The 21,396-nt window shown below is 34.2% G+C and overlaps 1 protein-coding gene across 1 annotated transcript in view; it reads left to right on the top strand.

The window, feature by feature from the left end:
* GRIK2 (glutamate ionotropic receptor kainate type subunit 2) overlaps positions 1 to 21,396 on the top strand; it is a 416,307-nt gene that overhangs the window by 318,375 nt on the left and 76,536 nt on the right. The window contains exon 14 of the mRNA XM_055714896.1: positions 1,030 to 1,247. Within this exon, the coding sequence (XP_055570871.1) occupies positions 1,030 to 1,247 (218 nt within the window). The remainder of the gene's footprint in view (positions 1 to 1,029; positions 1,248 to 21,396) is intronic.

The raw sequence follows: 21,396 nt of genomic DNA, 5'->3' as shown, positions 1-21,396 counted from the left end.
AACAATGAAACTTGAAGTTATCCAACATTCTAATGATTCAACATCATTAGAAATTTCATTCCATTCAATTATAACATTATGGAAAAAATTCCATACATGATCATTTATAATAAATATTTGTGGTTATAAATTACATTAAATTTTATATTTTCCTGTTTTTAGTAATTAGGCACAAGAGGAGTTTGTGCAGTTCAATTTGTCTGATTAGACTCCAAATTAGAATTAATAATTATGCAAATTACCATACAGTGTCTGTCTCCCCCTCCATTTTTTAGTGCCATGAGCAGGCAACTCCAGCAATGCATTATAATCTATCTTTATCTAGTTTATGCATAGTGGTCTAATATTTTCATTGCTGCTATATCGAATTAAGTGTGTGGCATAGCCACCCATATTTATCTGAAATTGTGGAGCTAACTATAGAGATGGGAGATGTTCTTTTTTTTATCTAAGCAGTCAATATACAACCCTTTACAGCAATACAAATGCCAAAAGTCAAAAGCATATTTCTAATACATTCCAGATTTTGTATTTCAGATATGAAATACTTTATTTCATATCTGTTTATTTCTTCAAGAGTTTATTTTTGACTCATGAGCTTTTACAAAATATTTAAATATTTATTTAGTGCCTTGAAGATAGAGAACTGTAGAAGTGTTTCAATATTACTATTATACTTAGAGTCTTACTCCAGCCAGGATTTTTTGTGGAAAGCCAATTCAAGTAACTCGTTTTTCACATTGATGTATATACATAAATATATTTATAAATTTTAAAGACACGCTGATCACTGAATCTCCCATTACTATCTTCTAATTCCCACAGCTCCAGAAAGATGTCTTTATAAGTGTAATCAGTTCTTATTTTTCATTTCAGTTTTGTGTGTTTGTAAAAGCAGTACACGTAAGCCTGTAGCTTAAAGATTTTTTTGCACAGTGATTCCGTCTCCCCACTGTGGCAAAAAGTGCTGAACACTTATTGATTGTTTTCTGTGCATTGGTTTCACCTTTCTCCCCTGGTTTTCGTTAGGTTCTGAGCTCATGCCCAAAGCCCTCTCCACCAGGATAGTGGGAGGCATTTGGTGGTTTTTCACACTTATCATCATTTCTTCGTACACTGCTAACCTAGCCGCCTTTCTGACAGTGGAACGTATGGAATCCCCTATTGATTCTGCTGATGATTTGGCCAAGCAGACAAAGATAGAGTATGGAGCAGTTGAAGATGGAGCAACCATGACTTTCTTCAAGGTAAGATTTATATTCTGTTTGAAAAGATGCTATATCCCAATCGTGGGGGGAAAGTTTGTGCACCTTGTTGAGAAGCAACATGTATGATTCCCACTGCTGTCAAAAGCAACTAAAAATCACTTTTTTGAGGATATGCAAGGCAGTAAAGATGTCAATGCAAAATCTCTCATGGGTAACAACAGGTAATTTCTCTGATGATTTTCACTTAAAGAATTAAATTCCTAGCAGTGAAGTAGGTGAAGAAACTTGAGCAATTTGCTCAGACGGTTGTCCTATAGCCATGTATAAGAATGAGTTTTGTCAGATTAGAGTTATGTTATCAGTTCAATAGCATTGTACTTCATTGTAGTCTTTGTTCAAGCAGCGGGACTACACTAAGAATATTAGTGGCTGGACTGAGAAAAACCTTTTGGACTTTTTATTTTTTCAGAAACTTTTGAATGAAACTCGAGGTCCATATAAAAATCTCAGATTCTTCCTGCTTTTCTGTTCCTTTTAACCTGTTATCAAGATAGTTCAATTTGAAATACAGTGAAATATGCTGCTGAATTAGAAATCTTTAGCTTCATCAAGCATTTAAGTGGGCTTAAATTAGTGAGAAATATGCATGAAGGGGAGAAAGAATGATTTCTTCTATATCTCTTTGTGTTTGATAGCGCAGAAGTGTCTTGGATCTCCCAAAGCGAGAGGTGTTTAAAATATTTGTCTGATCTTTGGTACATTTTGTAGACTTTTAGCTAGTATATTCTGGTTTTATGAGTTATTATGCTGTCACCTAAAGCTTTGCAGTGTCTGTCTAATTGGCATTTGCAATTAGACAAACTGAGGTCCAAGGTAACTTGTAAACTGGTGCAGAAATTGAAGAATGTGTGCTCAGCTCCTCTCATTTGATTAAGAGTCTACAAAATTTATTTAGGTATTAAGGCTAAATAATGAGTATTTAATCTTTTAACATTACAGCCAATCAAAGTGTACACAGAGTTTTAATTTTTAAAAATAATTTTAGGGCTTTCAGCTTCTGCTTGGAAATAAAAATCAAATCAATATCTTGGAATGTTTTAGGCTGTTTAACTTATAGCATACATTGCGAAGGTTCTGAGTATTTTCCCCGGGATGCCTGTTGGAAACATAGCTGATGAAGTTAATAGATGTAACTAATCAACTAGAGGTCTCTTGATGTCAGAAAGTACGTGAAGCAGTTAAAAGAAACAACATAACTTAAGGTCTGCAGTTCTTAAAAGAGTCGATTCACCTCTCAGGACATAAAGAGGTAACACAAGTTATTTCCTGTGTTACCAGAAAACACTACAGGGCTTTAATTTCATTTTTGGCTGGCAGAAAATTTTGAACTTTTTCTGATTCAGATTCAAACTGTGGACTCTAAAATATTAGAAAGCAACTTTAAATTAGCAGTGTCTTTCCTTCTGGTTTCCAGAAGCACTTTTCTCTGTGTATTAACTTTTAGTTTTCCTTCCCTGCACCCTTAATTTTCTCTGTTATTCACTCTTTTTCCTTTTGTGTATGTGCATAATCTGTGGGGTTTTTAAGTGCACAGAGACAATTTCTCTTTCTCTGGATGTTTTTGCCCTCTGCATATTAATATACTGCTCCCTTTTCTGCACAATTCTTTCTTTCTGCTCTCTTTCTTCTTCTGTTTCTATTTATCTAGATATATTTTGTGTTTATCTAGTTTATTTTATCCAGGAATTAGAGAGAGCTTACTTTATTGAAACAGCAATTGCACATCCTGCATAGAAGATTTTTGTTTGCGGTTGAAATAACTTAGACTTATGCACAACAGAGTTATGGTGTCAGTTCACATAGTTTGGTATAGTTTTGTAGTACATTAATGAGTTCTCCTTCACTATGAATAAAAAGAAGAAATCAGAACAATACACAGGATTTCTTTATTTTAAGCTGATTAGGGCAAATTAATGTTTATTCTTTTGAACAAACATATTTTCTGGGTTTTATATGCAAACCAATCATGGTTAGTAAGTGTTTTGTACACATGAAAATGCAGTGATAGTTAAGAATTTCTGTTCCAGCTAGCAATCAAATGTTTCCAAATATTTTTCTGATGTTTACTATCTTATCTAGTAGTATGTAAATTAATTTGTATTATTTACCTAATGAAATGAATCCAAACTTAAGCATTAGAAGTCACTGCAACTGTAGTTGTAGTTCAGCCAATAAGTGAAAATCATGCTGAAAATGAAAAATAAATGGAAACTATACAATCTCATTTGGTTCATTCAGTAACTTCCTGAAGTAACTTCCAGGTAGATGTTCAAGTATTCTTGGTGTAAATACTATTCACTAGAGCTACCTATGTAAGGAATACAATGGAATTAAATATATACTCCATGAAAGATAAAGCAAAACATTTGTACACAGACTATCTGTTATAGTATACTTTCTGGTAAAATTAGGTGTCTTCACCTAATGATGCCAATTTATCAGAAAACAGAGTGCTGCTGTTCTGGTCAACATACTATATCTGTATTTGTGTGTTTTCAAAATATATTTCTATTTTGTATAAGCAAATTGCTTCAGGAATGTAACTTCCTTAAATGAAGAAAATGAAAATGTAAGAAAATATTTTAAAGTAGGACTGTAAATGGAATTACCTTAAAACATACTACTAGAGTAGAACAGCTGATTGATACTACTACTAAAGAATAATATAAAAAGCACTTAAAACCAGGAAACTGATAGAGGAAGACAAAAACTCTCAGAAAAGTATCTTAAGTGCCAGAAGTGACATTAACTAGATGTAGATAGTACAGAAAAGTAAGATAGTATAGAAAAGGCAAGGGTTGTGTACATTTTCTGCATTGTGTTTAAATAACCAGGATAAATACATTTTTAATTCCTTCAGAATACTTCCTGTTTTTATCAGTAAGTTAAAGGAGGGTTTTATATGATATATATTATATTCTCTGATACATAGACAAGTGAATATCAAGCATAAAGTAACACTGCACTATTATGTCCTGTTCTGGTGACCACACTTCAAAAATATGTTTAAAATTGGAAAGAGTTCATTAAAGGTGAATGAATGACTGTGGGTCTGGAAAAAAGCATTGCAGTTAGAGGCTATAGAACATTGGTTTGTTCAATCTGCTGAAGAGAAGGTTGAGAGGTGACTTGATCATGGCCTGTAAGTGCCTTAATGGAATGAGACTTTGGCAGCAGATGACTGTTTAATCTAGCAGAAAAAGTCATAATGATACCCAGTGTTTCAAAGCTGAAGTTAGGCAAAAACAGACTAGAAATAAGGTGCATATTTTTACAAGTGAGATTAATAAACCAGTGGTACAACTTATCTAGGAGTCAGCTGAATGCATCCATCATGTGGCCACTGTAAGAAAAATAGATACAGCATAGCCCAAACATGTTACACTTTTAATAACATGTCTACTCAATGAAATACATAGCCTTTGTTACACAGGAACTCAGATTAGATTTTAGTAGTCCCCTCCTACTTCAAATATCTATGAAAGTATGAGTTCAGGGTGTCAGTGTGGGGTGTGGGCATTGCACAAAGATTACTGAGAGGACAAATTTATCATCTGTGTGTATGCTTTTCCTTAGCTATTTTGTCTCATTCTCATGAGAGTGCATTGAGTAAAACAGTGGCATTACATTACAACAAGAACTGAAGGCACCAGATGGTTTTCTAATGTTAAATGAAATTATCATATCTTGGTAGTAGTTATTAGTTCCAATCACAATGAGGCTCGGTAGCTACCCGTGAGACTGACAGTAATTTCTGCATCTATTATCTACATAGCGGTCCATTGAATGCTTTCTTAAAAAAACTTTGGAACCTGGCCAAAGCTGTGTGGTACTCAAACAGAAAAGGAATGTTTTTTGAAGGAGAACCTAAATGGGAATCAGACAAACTGACTGTTGGATTAAAACCTGCTAAAGTTAAAATCTTGGAGAGAACAAAGGATATATATTGAAAATGCTGCTACCCTTGTGAGTCAAACATCCCTGTAAAATAGCTTTGATAAAAAACGAAAATGTTGTCTTCAGCAGGTTATCAGGCCCTCCAGGTCATTGTATACCTTCTCATGGTTTGAGAAACATGCCATTACAAATCCTTTTAGAAGCCAGAAAGTGAAGGAAATTTTCAATGCTGTCTTCTCTTAAAATCTACTTATCTAGTCTCAGCATGGAAAGGAAGTAATTTTATGAGTCTGTTACATGTCAGATGGATCTGGTGGGCCATTTCATTGGAAACAACAAAGAAAACCTTACTATTATTCAAGAATCAGAAGGAAAGAAACATGAAAGTAAATTCTAATCCGTATCTGCTGCTAGGCTTGTAGTTTCCACTCCTGATAAGTGTTTTGGTGTTTCTCATATTGTGGAGTTTTTCTTAGTTATGAAATTCTCTTCCTTTCTCTTGGCTGCTTTTATGACTATTGATAGTTTTCAGGTTTCAGAAGCTTGTATTCCTTGCTGTTTGGAATAAGATAAAAAGCATTTATTTTTTCCATTGCCTCTGATTTCTGTGGTCTCTCAGTCTGTTTCCTAAAATCTCAATGTCTGTTTTCTTGCTGAATGACAGCTCTGAAATTGAGAACAATGTTAATTGTACCCTGTTTCTATTTGTACCACATTTCTTCATCCTCACACACAAAGAAACTACTACAGCACATATTCTTAAATGTGATCTACAATGTTTTTTCCTTTTTGTGAAGGTGTTGTGTATTTCTGGTTTTCTCATAATTTTTCATATCTGTATCTTTCAATGTCAGAATTTTTTTTCTCCTGTTTTTGTACAGTACCGTGCCCAGTGAATTTTTCTGTTATGGTTACTAGACATTTGCATACAAAATAGTAAAAAACAAAGTAATTTTTCATTCTTTAATAGCAGTATATTAGTGTCATTACTTCTGTATCATGAATTAAGCTCGCTGTGAGAGTAGTATATTTTATACCCTTGTTTTGTTGATAACAAAGCTGAAGCACTAAAAGGGAATGTATCTTTTTCAAGTTCACTTGGTAAAAGGCAGATAGGGGACTAATTCAGGAAAGCTGACACACACCTTAGAATTATCTGATAGGCTAGTCTATTTATCATTTACATTTCCAATTTCTTTCCTTTTCTTCCTTAGGACTCATTTTTATACTCCAGCTCTACTTTTCAACAATATCTTCCATTTCTCCCCTCACTACTTTTTCACCACAAAAATCCAAGCTGCTGACCCTTTTAGTCCCCTGTTGTCCTGTTCCCACCCCCACCCCCATCCCCTGCTTTTTTATTACCACCTCCCTCAGGAAATTTTGGGTGCCAACAATTCAGTGCTTAGTGTCTATCTTCCTCTTCCAAATTCTCAGCCTATTGTTAAAGGAAATAGCATGAAGCTCTACACATACATTGCAAAATCTTAGAAATAGTCCTTTAAGGCTGAAAGAAGGAGTTGTAGGGGAATGCTCCCACCGCGTGCACTTGAAGTACAAATGACAAATCCCCTGATGTAAATGAAAGAATAGCAGCATGAATAAGGATATGAATGCCATTCATTTATTATGAGCGGTGGTGGCATTGGCGTGCATAAAGCCAGTATAACTGCAATGGGTTTTTCAAACCTGGGTCTGAACATTGTAACAGACAAATGACATCTATCTGTTCAGCAAATAAGTATGCAAGTACAAGGATATGAACATATACTCACACAGAACCTTTATCTGAATGCTGCAAATAAAGCATTCTGAAGTTTAGAAGTGCATGTCAATTACGTGGTTGAATTGTTCCAAGTGAAAGGTGAAAGAAACACCATTTCTGAGGTTCTCAAATATCCACTGACTAACAGTGACTAATGGAAAACAATTTTTTGGGTCCCAGCCTCCGTGTGCTGATCTGGATAATGCTTAAAAAATAATTGGTAGCAGATACCACAAATACATGTTGAGTTTTCTTTAAAATTATTTCACTTTATAGATAAGTTGCATTTGAATGTAACAAATACAGACTTGTTCTTATGCATAAAAACACGTGGCACTTTTGATTAAAAAGGGAATTGCATATAAATACTATATAATCTTTTCTTTTCTTTTCTTTTCTTTTCGTTTTGTTTCATTTCGTTTCATTTTGTTTCTTTTCGTTTCATTTCTTTTCGTTTCTTTTCATTTCTTTTCTTTTCTTTTCTTTTCTTTTCTTTTCTTTTCTTTTCTTTTCTTTTCTTTTCTTTTCTTTTCTTTTCTTTTCTTTTCTTTTCGTTTCTTTTCTTTTCTTTTCTTTTCTTTTCTTTTCTTTTCTTTTCTTTTCTTTTCTTTTCTTTTCTTTTCTTTTCTTTTCTTTTTTTTTCATCATGATGGTTTGGGTCTATCTGCTTTGCACACATACAGTTGAAATACATTGGTTCGTTTTTCCCATGATTTTTCCCTCTTTGCAGAAACAACTACTCAGTTAACCACTGAATGTACAAAAAAAAAAAAAAAAAAAAAAAAAGCCAGCAGAGTTGCAAACCTGTAAAGCAAGGTCTGTGGTCACTCTGTAGACTTGTAAGAACTAAATCTGCAATGACAGAGGCTGTGAGAATGAGACACAAGCTTTGTCCAGAGACCTCAAAACACCTCTGCCTCACTGAGTTCTACTTATTTCTTTAAAAGATGAAGGAAGCTAGGTAGAGATAGGTAGGTTAGATGATGCATTAACACAGAGTATAAGAGCAGCAGTGCATTTGAATTCTAAATAGAAGAATTTCAGATACATTTAGTACCATTAAGTTCTTTGAGGTGACCTGTCTTTCTTGCAAATCTGAGGGCAGAAAGCAGAACTAATTCACATAAAGGGCCTCATTCCAACCAACCCTTTAGGTACTGGGACAAAGTGACTGAAATGATTTCATGCTGTCTTGATCCTTCCCTCTTCTCTGGGCTTGTCAGAGCTATTACTGTTGCTGCAGTGTATAAGAGCATATGTTTGGCTGCTTGTTGCATCTCAGTGCTGAAGTATGAATCTAGAAATAGATGGAAAATGTAGAAATCCACTACCTTTCCACCCTTGCCTTTGTCCATGCCCATGCCTTCTCCCTTCCCTTTCCCCATTCCCCACTCCTTTTTCCTTATACTCTGTTCGTCCATTATGGGCTGAATAAAATGAACACAAGAACTAGACAACTTTTCATTTCTGCAAAGCCTTATACTGCATTATGCCATATATCCAGATAGTAAGCACTCTTAATAAGCTGTTGCGTAATATGTGGTGTTAATGAATAATTATGTTCCAAAATCATAGGATTCATATTTATCATTTACACCTGTCTCCAGCTACAGCTCTTAGAAACCAATTAAACACGTACAAATGCTTTTCAGGGTCCTCTCAAAGAAATATACATAATATTCTAGTGAAAAGATTAGTTATTCACAATAATTAAAATATTGAACTAAATATTTAACATATGAATTGCATCCCTGCTAGTTATTTTTGAAAGAAAGTCAAAGTGAGACATCATAATTAAATTAAAAGTTGGCATTAGGAAAAGTCTTCTTTGTCTTTGGATCAATTAATATTTTCCACATCTTAATATCTGTTTCTGCCTTACCCCAAATATTCATAGTGGAAAAATTTTCATGCTGATCTCCCCACAGAACTCTCAGGTAACTTATGTAACTTATGTTCCCATCTGGCTATTTCCATTAAGTATTTCTCATTGTGAATGCAAAGTAGAGCTAAAATGAACATACTAGCAAGAAGCTGACACTTGGTATTGTTCAAAATTGCATCTGGCAAAAATATTCATTAATTAATGCACATGCATTAATCATCTGTACTGTACATACATGATAGAGTTTGTCTGAATAAAGGTGGTTTTTTTCAGTGTATAAGGTGTGGTAAAATACAGCAAGACATAATTGCCGTTTGGGTAGAATTATAGGATACCAGAAATCAGAGCCCAGAGGGGGAAAAAAATTGCCAATAACTGTACATTTTTCAATGTTTAAAGTCAAGCCTGATATACAAATATTGTACAGACCACACTTTGAGTCCTAAATTGTGTCAGGATTTTTTACAGGCAAAACACAAGAATTTCTACCAAACATTAGCTGATACAGAGCAATATTATAATCTAGATACTTGAAAAATCATTTTGTAATTAAGAGAAGCACATTCTGTCTTTTATTTTGGAGCATACATAGGGTTGCCACTGAAAACAGGAAAAGGAGGGGCTTTTTCCTTTAAAGTCAGATGGAGTTTAATCACTACTAATCACTGCAAATTGCTTCTGGTAGTATCTCTCAATAGCTTTCTTCTTTTGTTGCTTTGGAATCAACTTAAGCCAGTCCAACTGTGAGTAGTCCAACCTCTTCTCTTGCCTTCAGTCTCAAGCTCTGTTGTCTCTACACGTCACAGGGCTGTGGCAAGAGTCAGTCCAGATTTCTGATCCAGCTGAAAAAGAATCCTTTTTTTGTTCTTGCATGTTTACTTTTCAGTTGTGAAGAAAGCTGATCTGTCTGCTAGAAAGCTAGAACTTATGTGAGTGTAGCGGACGGTGTCTGCTTCCCACGCAGGGCAATCTTATATGACCCTGCTAACTGTGAAAGCCACTGGGAAACCACAGCCTTTGGGAAGTGGGTTCTGTTGCCTATGGATTTGGAGGTGTGAGGATGGGAAAATCAATTGCAATGTAGTTGCAGATACTTCCAGAATGTATGCTGTCCTTATGTATTGTAGGTTTTGTCTTGACTAGTATGCCCTTTTGATTCCTTTCCCTCATGTGAGCTTAACTTTCTGACCTCCACAGGGCCTGTAATGGCACTGCTGACAGGATCAGTCATGAAAGAATGACTGAACTTTGGGTTCTGATCACAGGTTTGGTTGCAAGGCTTTTTCCTCAAAAATGCATAACCTAATTGCTATCTAGCCTTATCACCTTTCTCTTCTTCTCTTGCTGCTTTCCCTCAGGAGGCAGGGCAAGAACACTTTCCTTTTCTCTCTTCAGATTTTCTCTTTTTATGTCTGTCTTTAGATCATGAGCAAGGTGAGAAAGTGAACTGAACTAGATCATAGAGAATCCTGCAGCTGCAAACAGCATTCTATATGAAAGATACATTTCAGAGTTAGGGTTTGTTTAGGAAATTCAGAGTACATCTAAATAATTTTAACTATCAGAGTCTGAAAAAATAATATCTTGCTCATCAAAGCAAATAGAGCTATGATCAGCCAGTTCTTTATGACTGGAGTAGTCTCCTGATCGGATGATTATCTGCCCATGAATACATTGGGCAAAGGATAAGCAATATATTTCTTAACATTTTGTCATTTGTTCGGATATGGCATGTGACCTTTCAGTATACTCATCAATGTATTGTATAGGAAATTATGGGAGGTTATCTTTTTGTGCATCTTAAGAGCTAAGACAGTCACTCATAATAATGGTGATGATCATAAATAATTTGTTATTTTACACTGGATTTGACTAAAGCTCTCACAATAGATGTTTAAATGTAACTGGCAACTAAAATCCAGATAAGTTAATATATGAATCCTGTTGTGACTTGTGATTTGAGGGAAGCATGAAAGCTTGTATTATTTTAATATATGCTATTAGTAAACTATTATTTCTAACTGGAAACTAGGCATTGTGAAAATTAACGAAGGATGTAGTATTGCTTACCTGAAAATATTTGTATTTGAGTAGTCTGTCTTTGCATTTGAGAACTGAAATCAGCTCTGCCTCAATGAGCTATAAAATACAGCAAGTATCATAAAGGCCTTTGAAGCCTTGACTTTTTTGGTCTTTTTTTGAAGAACTCTTACTTCCTTGTGCAACAGAAGGACAGTGGTAGGATAGAAACTGTTCTCTTCCTCTTTCTGTTGCTCTTACCATCTTTCTGTTTCTCTGTCTTTCATTTTTTATTTTTTGATACAAAACATTTTCCTTCCTTGACTTACAAGGAATCTTCCAAAACTCTTATGAAGCTTCTATATGACATGTCTGATAGAAGTTTCATGTACTCTTTCATACATTTCCACTTTCTGAAAAAGGAAGACACAACCTTAAAGGAACTTTCTGTGAAAAGGGAAGACTAGCACCAAATATTTCTGATTTGTTGGGAAGGCTGCCCTGCTGTTCTTTTACTCTTTTACCTTATCTGCAAAAGAAGCTGTGAAAATAGTTTCTTTGATGTTAGAACTTCTATCTAAGCTTATCCAGGTAGTTATAGTTCAAGTACATTTTTATTCAGGTTGAACTCCTGAGGAATTTACTTGAGTTGAACAAAATCAACAGTTTGGTTCCTTAATTTATTTTATGGATAGACTTAGTATTTCTGATGCAGCTTTTGTCCCTGAAGTACAGAGACCCTGAGCATAGTTCATATTACAGATGTGCAATCCAACAATGGTATTCTAGTCAGGGGTTTGGCTACCCATGAAATCAGAAGTTACCAGAGGAAACACTGAAATTTCAGTTATAAATTCCTATTCTAGTCACTGGTGCCTCATAGAAGAAATGTCTCTTCTGAAATTAAGTTTTTTGTTGTTTGGTTTGGTTTGGTTTGTGGCTTTTTGGTGTTTTGTTTTTTTTTTTGTAGAGCCTGTTCATAATGAAGATTTGGCTGTCTCAGTGGCTGTCTTTTCAAATCATGTCATCAAAGATAAAAGGAGGATTGAAAGGAAACTATAAGGCTCATCTCATAAGCAGTATTGAAGCCATTATTTGTTTTACTTTCTCATTTAGCTAATAATGGATTTATGGATTTCTTTCCAAGATAGAGCTTGATTTTTAAATACTCCAAATAAATTTCTTAACACTACCCCAAAACATTAAGACTCTTGGTCTTAATCTTCAGGTCTTCAATTTTCCTTTCAGAAATACAGAATTGCTTTGATAAGTTGAATCGCTAACTTTTAGTGGAATAAATCTAACAACAAAACCACCAGAACTGATAAATATTGCAGTTTTAATATTGTGTGATTTGAGATTGTTTTTGTTATTTTAAAATTTGTTGACATGTGATGGAAATAAGTCATTAAAAGCCTTCCATTACTATTTATTTGTCATTTTTAATACTTTATTTTTTTACACTGTATTGTGTTACACAAACTCTATTTTAATATTATTAACTTCATAGGTAAAATGTGTAGCAAGAGCAATTTATTATTCTTTCATAAATATAAGAATTGTAAAACAAAGCATGGCATCCCTAAATTAATAATGAGGAAAATGAGGAATAGGCTGTATTCCTGAAGTTTCTCAAAATGCATAGAGTAGGATTGTACTAACAGTAAGTTGGTAAATGGTAAATTTACCAATAGATTGGTAAATTGGTGGGCTGGTGAAAGAATCTCAACTAGTGAATGAGAGAAATAGGAAGACATAATAAGATCCTGTGTTTTGGTCTCAAAGCTGGAAAACAGAGGCCTCCAGATGATTTGTTTTGCTAGCATAGTTTTTGAAACATATAGGGCAGGTTTGTTCTCATCCCAAATGTAGATACCTGCTTTCCTCTCAAGCAGTTATCTACTTGCCTTTCATTGGCACTGGAAAGAAACTGAAAGGCACAGAAAGCAGTTCTTCCATACTGCCCTAAGTAACTGTCCTAGAAGGGCAATGTTCTCCAAAGCTGAAGAACTTCTCCCACTGACTGTGGAGAAGCTTAAATTAGTACCTTGGTCTATATGCTTAACGTGTAGGTGATTATAAGTATGTAAGATAGATCTTATAAAATTTCTGGTCACAGCACTAGGCAACTTTCATGTATGTATAAACTGCAGTATGAATGTAGGGAGAGGCTGTGATTAAAATCTATGTATGCAAATTAATTAATTTTACAAAGAATAATATGAATAATTCTAATTCTAATAATAAAACTGACTTAACTAGAGCTGTGGGGATATTTGTGTTAATTTAGATTATTGGTTTAACAACCTGTGAACAGTTTTTTATTTCTTACATGTTGGCACTTAAATGGACACAAAAAAACTAAGAGAAAAATCTCTTTCAAATCATAGAAAACATTCACATTTTGGCTTACAATTGGAGTTGGACTATGGCCCAAATTCTGGTCTGTTTTTGTAAACATCATATTTTGAAAGATTGACCTGGTCATAATGAGTGTTCCTAAAAGTAAGCCAGTGATTGCAAAAGCCTATCTTTCTAAGACAAAAAGTAAAAATAAAAAGTAACAAACACAGTCCACTGTTTTGCTTTGCTCATGTGATTCCATATGTTTGATCATATTAAAGGTTGAGTACATTTATCCTCCACCAACAGGACAGATGTTGCAGTGTCATCTGCTGTATAGCTTGTCATTTTTTATTACATTTATGAGTCCAATTAGTTTTTTTTATTGAATTAGGGAGACAGGTGCAAGCTTTTGATCTGTGCACCAATAATATATTTGCATTGTTTGCATATTTTGTTGGAAGTGTATTGTAATCTTGACAAATTCTATGCCAGAATTTTCATGGAAACTTTAAATTGAAGGGTACAGTTTGAATAGGATCAACTGCATTATTAAGGTTTAGTAGGTGTCAATCAAGAAATGATGAAAAATCTGAGGGTATGTACAGATTATAATTTCTGAAAACAAGTCAAGCTCCAAACATTTTTATATTGTCATTCTCTAAGATAGTATTTGGATATCCAAATTTGTGATATGGTTTAATTTACAATGGTTAGAGCAACTCTTGATACATTTAGAGGAAAGAGACTGTCTTTTCAAGTACTTTGCTTGTTTTTCCTGCATTACAAAAGAACAGCAAGAATAAGCAAGCAAAAGAATTGGCATAGTAATTTTTTAGAGCATGGAATCACCTTTAAGCCTGAAGATGACAACACTACAGTTATTGATTCCTTTCATTATTATGAAATTATACAATTATAAAGAAATTATACAATTTCTTTAATTGTATAACCAAGTTCTATTCACGTCTGGGTTTCTGCATGCATATAAAAGATTAATAGACTGACACAGCAAAGTTAACAACCTTGTTTACAGGAAAAATAAAATTTGCCCACATCTAGAACAAGCTATACACTCTAATAAATTCTGAATTATTAATTCTCTTTAGAAAATTTTATTTTTCTGCACTTCTGGGCTCCTTGGTTAGAAGATAAAACAAAGACAATATTATTAAAGTTAAAATGGAATAGGATAGCAAAGGGTAGGGTAGGACAGGACAGGACAGGACAGGATAGGACAGGATAGGATAGGATAGGACAGGACAGGATAGGATAGGATAGGATAGGACATTTCAGCCGGAAGGGACTTACAACAACCATCTAGTCCAACTGCCTGACCACTTCAGGGCTGACTAAAAGTTAAAAGCAAATTATTAAGGGCATTGCACAAATGCTTCTTAAACACTGAAAAACTTGGGGCATTGACCACCTCTCTAGGAAGCCTGTTCCACTGTTTGAAAGTTACCTTAAAAATTATTGTTAAAAAATCATGATTTCTGACCCAACATTTTGAAGTAAGAATTTTGACATAGGTTGTTTAGAGACTAAAGTAAAATATATGAAGAAATGTTAATTGGAGAGTAATTTAAAATACACACAGAATTCTTAGATCATTTCAAGTATATTGTTCCAAATGCATTATATGTCTCTGCCTTATAGATTTTCAGGCAATTTTTAAAGTAGTAAATAAAACAAATCAGGACCATTTTTAAAGTCAAGATCACTGGGCTAAATTCTCTTTTCCATCAAAATTATGGGATCAGGCAAACCCACTCTATTAGGAACAATCTTTGGTATGCACTTGACATCTCATGAGCTGTTATTGTTGGGGTTTTTTGTCTTGCTCCCAAACCAATTTCTTTTTTTTTCCTTTTTTTTTTTTTCTTTCTTTTTTCTCCCCTTAGTTGTGCTGGTTCAGCTTAAAGCAAATTATTTCTATACCCTGAATATCCTAAAATGGAACTATATCCTTCTTGTATTTCCTTTCTATGCTTCTTTCATAAATAATTCCCATTGCTTTCTGTAGGTATTAGGTGTTTCAATACCATTGTGAATCTAGGTTTAAAGGCATACAAGGGAGAAAAAAAAGAAACAAAAACAAACAAACAAACAAAAAAAGAGCTTGTTCCAAGACCACACAGAACAAATTGTGGCCATTAAAGCTGAAAGACTCTGAATTTTCACAACAACAACAAAAAAAAACCAACAAAAAAATGAGTTATATGTTACAAATATTACATATCTAGAGGCTTGGACTAGAGGAAAACTGTAAAAAAAGTAAATAAAACACCAGTGGTTTAATAGTTTCAGTTTGTTTGAAACCAAAATGTTATATTTGATATTTAATTTAAACATGTAGTGCTTTTCTTTCCATCAGGCTGGTGTTTCCCACAGCATTTAAATAACGAGTATTAGATAACTGATATTATTTACCATTTTAATTTCAAATGAAATATTTTGTTAGTGTAATATCTGTCAAGAAGAAATTATTTCATTTTACTTGAAAAAAGAATCTTTGATGTCTTTGTAATCAAGGACAGCAAAACAAACATACTCTTTGTTCTGATATTCTCTAATGTGCATTACTGATTTGTAAATATATGTTTGGAACATATTTTAAGTGATGACTAATTTCAAGCTTATTTCCATAGTGAACACCATGTATTTTGAGATGGATATTTTAAGTGGGACCCAGAATGACTCCTCATTTGCTTAAAAAATTCAAACCCAGATCTACTTTGCATAATTTTACATAGGCAATGGTTCAGTATAAAACAAACAAACGCTCCTTTTCTCCACATACACACATATAAATGATGACTACATGTTTGTCTGCATAATTTGCACACAGTGTTTCCCCTGAAGGTATAGGAAACACACTGCTATTTTACTGCACTCCTTTTGTTGAAGAGGAAGTGGTGTCATTGAATAGAATTGCCTCATCAGACACTCTACAGAAGTGCCAAGTTGTAGCGATCAATAGGGAAATAGCAGATGTGAAGGTTACTTGGCATCAAAGAATGTGAGTGGAAGACTTTCCTATGGGAAAGTGCTTCATTACACTTCATCTGTACTAAGAATATCGGTTCTATCAAGCTTTCAAAAATTAGAATATGATGGCTTTCATGACTCCAGCTCTGAAAGAGTCACTTTAACAACAATTAAAAATTTAGATAGATATCTACCTGGGTAATTGCATAAAGTGGTTAGGATTTTATTAATTTTAAATTGGAATGCTGCAATTCCTTCTCTCTTTGAAGAAAGCAGATCCAGCATAACTGTGGGACAAGAATTGGCTCCCTGGTTAATCACTATACTGTAGATGAGTGTAAATGCTGCTTTTGGAGCATGTTCATAGGAAACAAACAATGTTTTATCATTTCTCTAGAGTATAAATATTTAAAGACTTGTTCAGAACGTTCCTTGTTTTGGGACTAGCTTGGATATTTATGCTTGTTTCTTTTTTCTGAAAAGTATAAGCAACTTTTCAATGTTTGTCCACACAGGAACTGCTGCAGAAAAACTGTGTTTCAATACATCAGTCAAGTGGATGCTCTTTAGAGAGATTGCTCTACAGGGAATAGCAAAACCGGAGAGTCAGTAAACAAAATGATGTTGAGCTGGCAAGTCAGTGGATCATAGTATTTGTCAGTATGAGAGCTTACAGTTGCTGATAGCAGTTGAATGCTTTTCTGAGCAAGCTGTAAAAAGGAGCAGGTGTTAGTGAGGATAGAATACTTGGAGGGAAATATTCACTGACGGATGATTTTGTTACATTCACTTTACAAACTTGTGAGATTTCAAAAAGGTGAATTTGAGGCTGAACATACTGGGGGTTTCCCTTATAAAAAGCCCAACTCCTTAATCATATATCTTTCTCTAAGAATACCTCTAGTTACAGGGGTGGATACATGTTTCTTATAAAACATTGAAGCAATTTTCTCACCTCACCTATCTTTAAATTAAAATACTGCTTAATGGAAGTTCTACTCCTAGTCTGCTTAATTAATACTTAGAGCAAATTATATTTATTGCCAATGTGAAAAAGGAGTTGGCATTAATTATCTAAAAGCACCTTTCTCCCTGAAATACAGCATGGATTGAAAATTAATTGTCCCTGGTCCTTGAGCTCTGTTCATGCTAATAAACAAATAAATGCACTGGAGCACACACTGAATCAAAGGTTGCACTAACAGTTGAGATATTTAGAGCCAGAATGGAATCTGATTTGCTGAGTACTCTGCAGTGCTTCAGCTTCCTATGCCTCCAAAGTTTGCAAGGTATAGAACTGAGGGCTTTGGCATTAAGAGCTTAAATGAACATTACATGGTATCTGTCGAGATTGCTCTTTCATCTGAGAATACTGTGTAATAATGTGTACAAGTAAGTTACGTCTACCTTCAGTGCTTGCAGGTACATTTGATGACAAGAGAAAATTATTCTGCCTTTGGCTTTAAAGTGAAGCTGAGGCATTCCTGTCCTGCAGTAGCCCAAACCCAAATACTTTGTACCTCAATAAACATAGCCAAAAGCATTTTAAAAATCTATTAAATCCATCTTGCATTTTTGCTGTGTTTGATCAACAATTTATCAAAGCAAGTAAAAGAGAGATAGCAGTAAAATTTAGAGCTGTATCTAATATGTGAAGTCATTTAAAAACTGAACTTTATTAGGCTTTTAGTTTAGATAGTAAATCTGTATTAGTAATGGAAAAAATAGCCTTATTTAATTATGCCGAAAAAGTTAAATGTCAGCTTCTTGAAGTTATGAAAAACTTTAAGCACTTGAGGCTGAAGCCTTCAGTCTTCTTAGTCTAATACAAGTGGACACAGACAAACCTTCTTTTCTATTGTGTATTATAATGCTTCTGTACTTGCTCAGAAGCAACTACACACCCTTTTGGCCAAACCTATCTCCTGTGTGCACTGAGATTCAGGGCCAAGTTTACCCGTAAGTGAGTACTCTAACAGCTATTCAGCTGGTCTAAAACCTGTTCCTTTAATCAGGATTGCTTTGGTAGTGTAATGACTCCCCTTGTATATTTTTAGTTCACTTCTTATATCTCTTTTATAAAAAGCACTGAGTATTATAGTTTTCAGAGTGGGAAAATATAGTGTGAATACATGTAATATTGAGCATGTTCTGTAACTGTTTATCTAAATTCCATTAAAACAAGCATTTTGCAAGCTGTCATAGAAAAGAAAAAAATAAAAATCCCTACAGACCAAGATTATGACAATATTTGATTGTCAGTACAGGTATGTGTCTTGTTTATTAAATATTGCAATCTAGCTAATTAGACTATACAAACAGTATTATTTTTCACTGTAGGTCCCCTGACAGTTTTCTGAAAACAATGAGCATTTTAACAGATTACCTAAACAATAAAGTCAAAAGGATTAAGTTAAACTTCTTTTCCCCATGAAATACATCATAGTGATGCAGTAGAAGATTAGGAGTAGAGCTGCTTTAAAGTTCAGCTGCACTTTTTAACATATGGATGCAACCAGGTGTGATGAAGAAAAACATTTATCAGAAGAATCTGATTCTGTAGTTAGTACAGGATAACATTTTATCATAATCCTATCTAAGAAATAATTTTTCATAATCCTATGCATTATCAAAACAATTGTATCAGGTGAAACTTTTTACACTTTACTAACAGTGGCTTTATTGCAGCCTTTTTATTTTCTAAGCCCCCAAATTTGTATCCCTGTGCAACTAAGTCCCAGTGAATTGTGCTGAAATTTTGTAGGTAAATAGATGGCTATTAGATCAGATCATTAATTTGCAATTGTAGCCTTCTATGTACTGTTACCGAAAGCTCTTTCCTCTAAATTTTTACTTAAACTAATACACTCAGAAATCTGCCTTGCCAGAATGTTTTCTGCTAAATTGGTCAACAGAAAATACATTAGGATTTGCTGCAGGATGTTCACAGATTATTGATGCAGAAATATACAGTGTGAACACAGCAGTACTGTTGCTGGTGCCATCAAATGCATGCCATGAAAAAGTTTGGGGTATTACTAAATTCACTGTGTTTTACCGAAGCAAAGAACTAGCTCAACTGGGATTTGAAAGATCACAAGGAACATATAGATTCTTTTATATGTTAATTTATACTTAAGAGGCATAGAATAATGCTAGAATGTCTGCTGAGCTAGTTTCCTTCCTCTAGCTCCTTTGTGGCAACCACTGAATCATACCACTCCTGTTGGACTGATAAATTTCAGTTCTATCTTCTTGTTGTCTTTATGGTGTTGATATATGCAGTTTGGTCTCGGGACATTCTGAAAAACAAATTCTTAAATTAGAGCTAGTCCTTGTAATTGTGTTTTAAATTCTACCTGTATAGAAAATTAGGTTAGTTCTGTTGTACTGTCAGAAATAAAATATCATACACCAATGCACTTTCTCATGAAAATAGTATCTTGTTCTATCATTTGTTTACAAGGCAATTATACCACACTTATTCCTATGTTAACTACAGGCACTTGCAACTCCATTGCCAGCTAACCATCATGTTAGTGATAATGGCTCCTGTTGTGTTGTTTGGTTGTTTTGCTGTTTGGGGTTTTTTGATTGTTTTTTACTGTCATATTTGTTTGTCTCCAATATCCTGGGCACTGTATTAATGTGGAGGTACATTAAAGCCATAGTGCAATTCAAATGGTTAAAATCTGGGTGAAATTAGGTATGTGCTGCAACTCATAACAGGCACAAAATCCTGAATGGAATCCCTGCCATTCACTGATGAGATGATAAAAGGCAGTAGATGCTCTGAAGCATCAGTGATATAAATATCATGTAGTGAAAAAGCTTCCCCTTTGCAGTAGAATTCCACATGTTAATGTGATGAAGTGGTAACCATTTTCTGCAATAAAGTTATGTAGTTTTCACATGTCCAAACATCTTCCTGTCATGGAAAGCTGCTTCCCTACATGGGCCATCTGGGGTCTTAACAGCTTGCATGCCTCCAGCACTTCTGGTTACTTCCTCAGTGTTGAATTAATGCAGTGAAGTATGTACATGCTCAGTATACAGAGAACATAGAGCTGTTTTATTAAAAAAACAGTTGTACAGAAACAAACAGCTCTACACAAACAAACAAATAAAAAAAGCAAATACCGGGGCCCCCCCAAACAACCAACAAAACCCACCCTCAAAAAATAACAACACCCAAACCAGAACAAAACCCAGAAGACATGAAGTAAATTAAGAACAGCACTTAAGTGTTGTGTGGCACCCTGAACCTGTAATCATTTAAGAAGTGTTGGAATTAAACCAAACTGTGACCAGATAATCTGAAACGTGGATCTTCAAGTTCATAATACATCAAAGTAGCCCATTGAATCTAACTTAAAATATGCACATTTATGTTCACAAAAACTATTTTCTGTCTTAAAACACCGTAAAACCCAAAGGAACTGGGCTGTAAGATTTTCTAAATATTGCAGTTGGCTAAAATAACAAAGAATCCAAATTAGAAAAAAAATTACATTCTGCCAAAGAACTTTTTTTGACAGATCTACCTTATTTTCTCTTCTCTTCCCATTGCCTTTTTGTTTTGTTTTGGTTTGGGTTTTTTTGTTGTTGTTTTTGGTTTTGTTGGTGGTTTTTTGTTGTTTGTTTGTTTTGATTTTTATTTGAGGCAAAGTTTATTTCTGAGCAAAAACCACTCTTCCATGCTGACTGCAATTCACAGAACTAATTACCCAAAAGATCAGTGTAAAACTTTGAGTCCTATTTTTTTCGGACAGATTTGCTATTTAAATTTTTATCCTTGCCAATGAGGTTAAATTATCTGAAGATTTCAAATTTCTTAAAAACTTTCTGCTTCAGTCATATGTATATATCTTAACTTTCATTTAAAGATGTGGTAATGTGAAAAGAGCACCTGTCCCTACAGAAGTTTAATGGATTTCAAATTAAGGGAGGAATTTCCCTGCATTTACAGGGTTGCAGAGCTGATTTAAAAATTTTCTCCAAAAGAAGAGGATAAGATTAAGGAAAAACAATTGTATTTCTAATAATATGGTCTTTAAGGCAAATTACCTGTTATGCATTATAGTAAAAATAAACAGTTTTAAGTGAAAAGGGAATTAACCCATCTCGTTAATTGCTGTGGTTAACATCATCCTCCTTAGATGCTTCAATTTTCTGGCTACTTTTCTAATACTACATTTATAATGGTATAGTTTCATTTGATAGACCAT

Source organism: Falco cherrug, chromosome 6 (genome assembly GCF_023634085.1).
Source record: "Falco cherrug isolate bFalChe1 chromosome 6, bFalChe1.pri, whole genome shotgun sequence".
In the NCBI taxonomy this organism is placed as follows: Eukaryota; Metazoa; Chordata; class Aves; order Falconiformes; family Falconidae; genus Falco; species Falco cherrug.
Note: the sequence above shows the minus strand (reverse complement) of the source record. Positions and strands in the feature narration are given on the sequence as shown.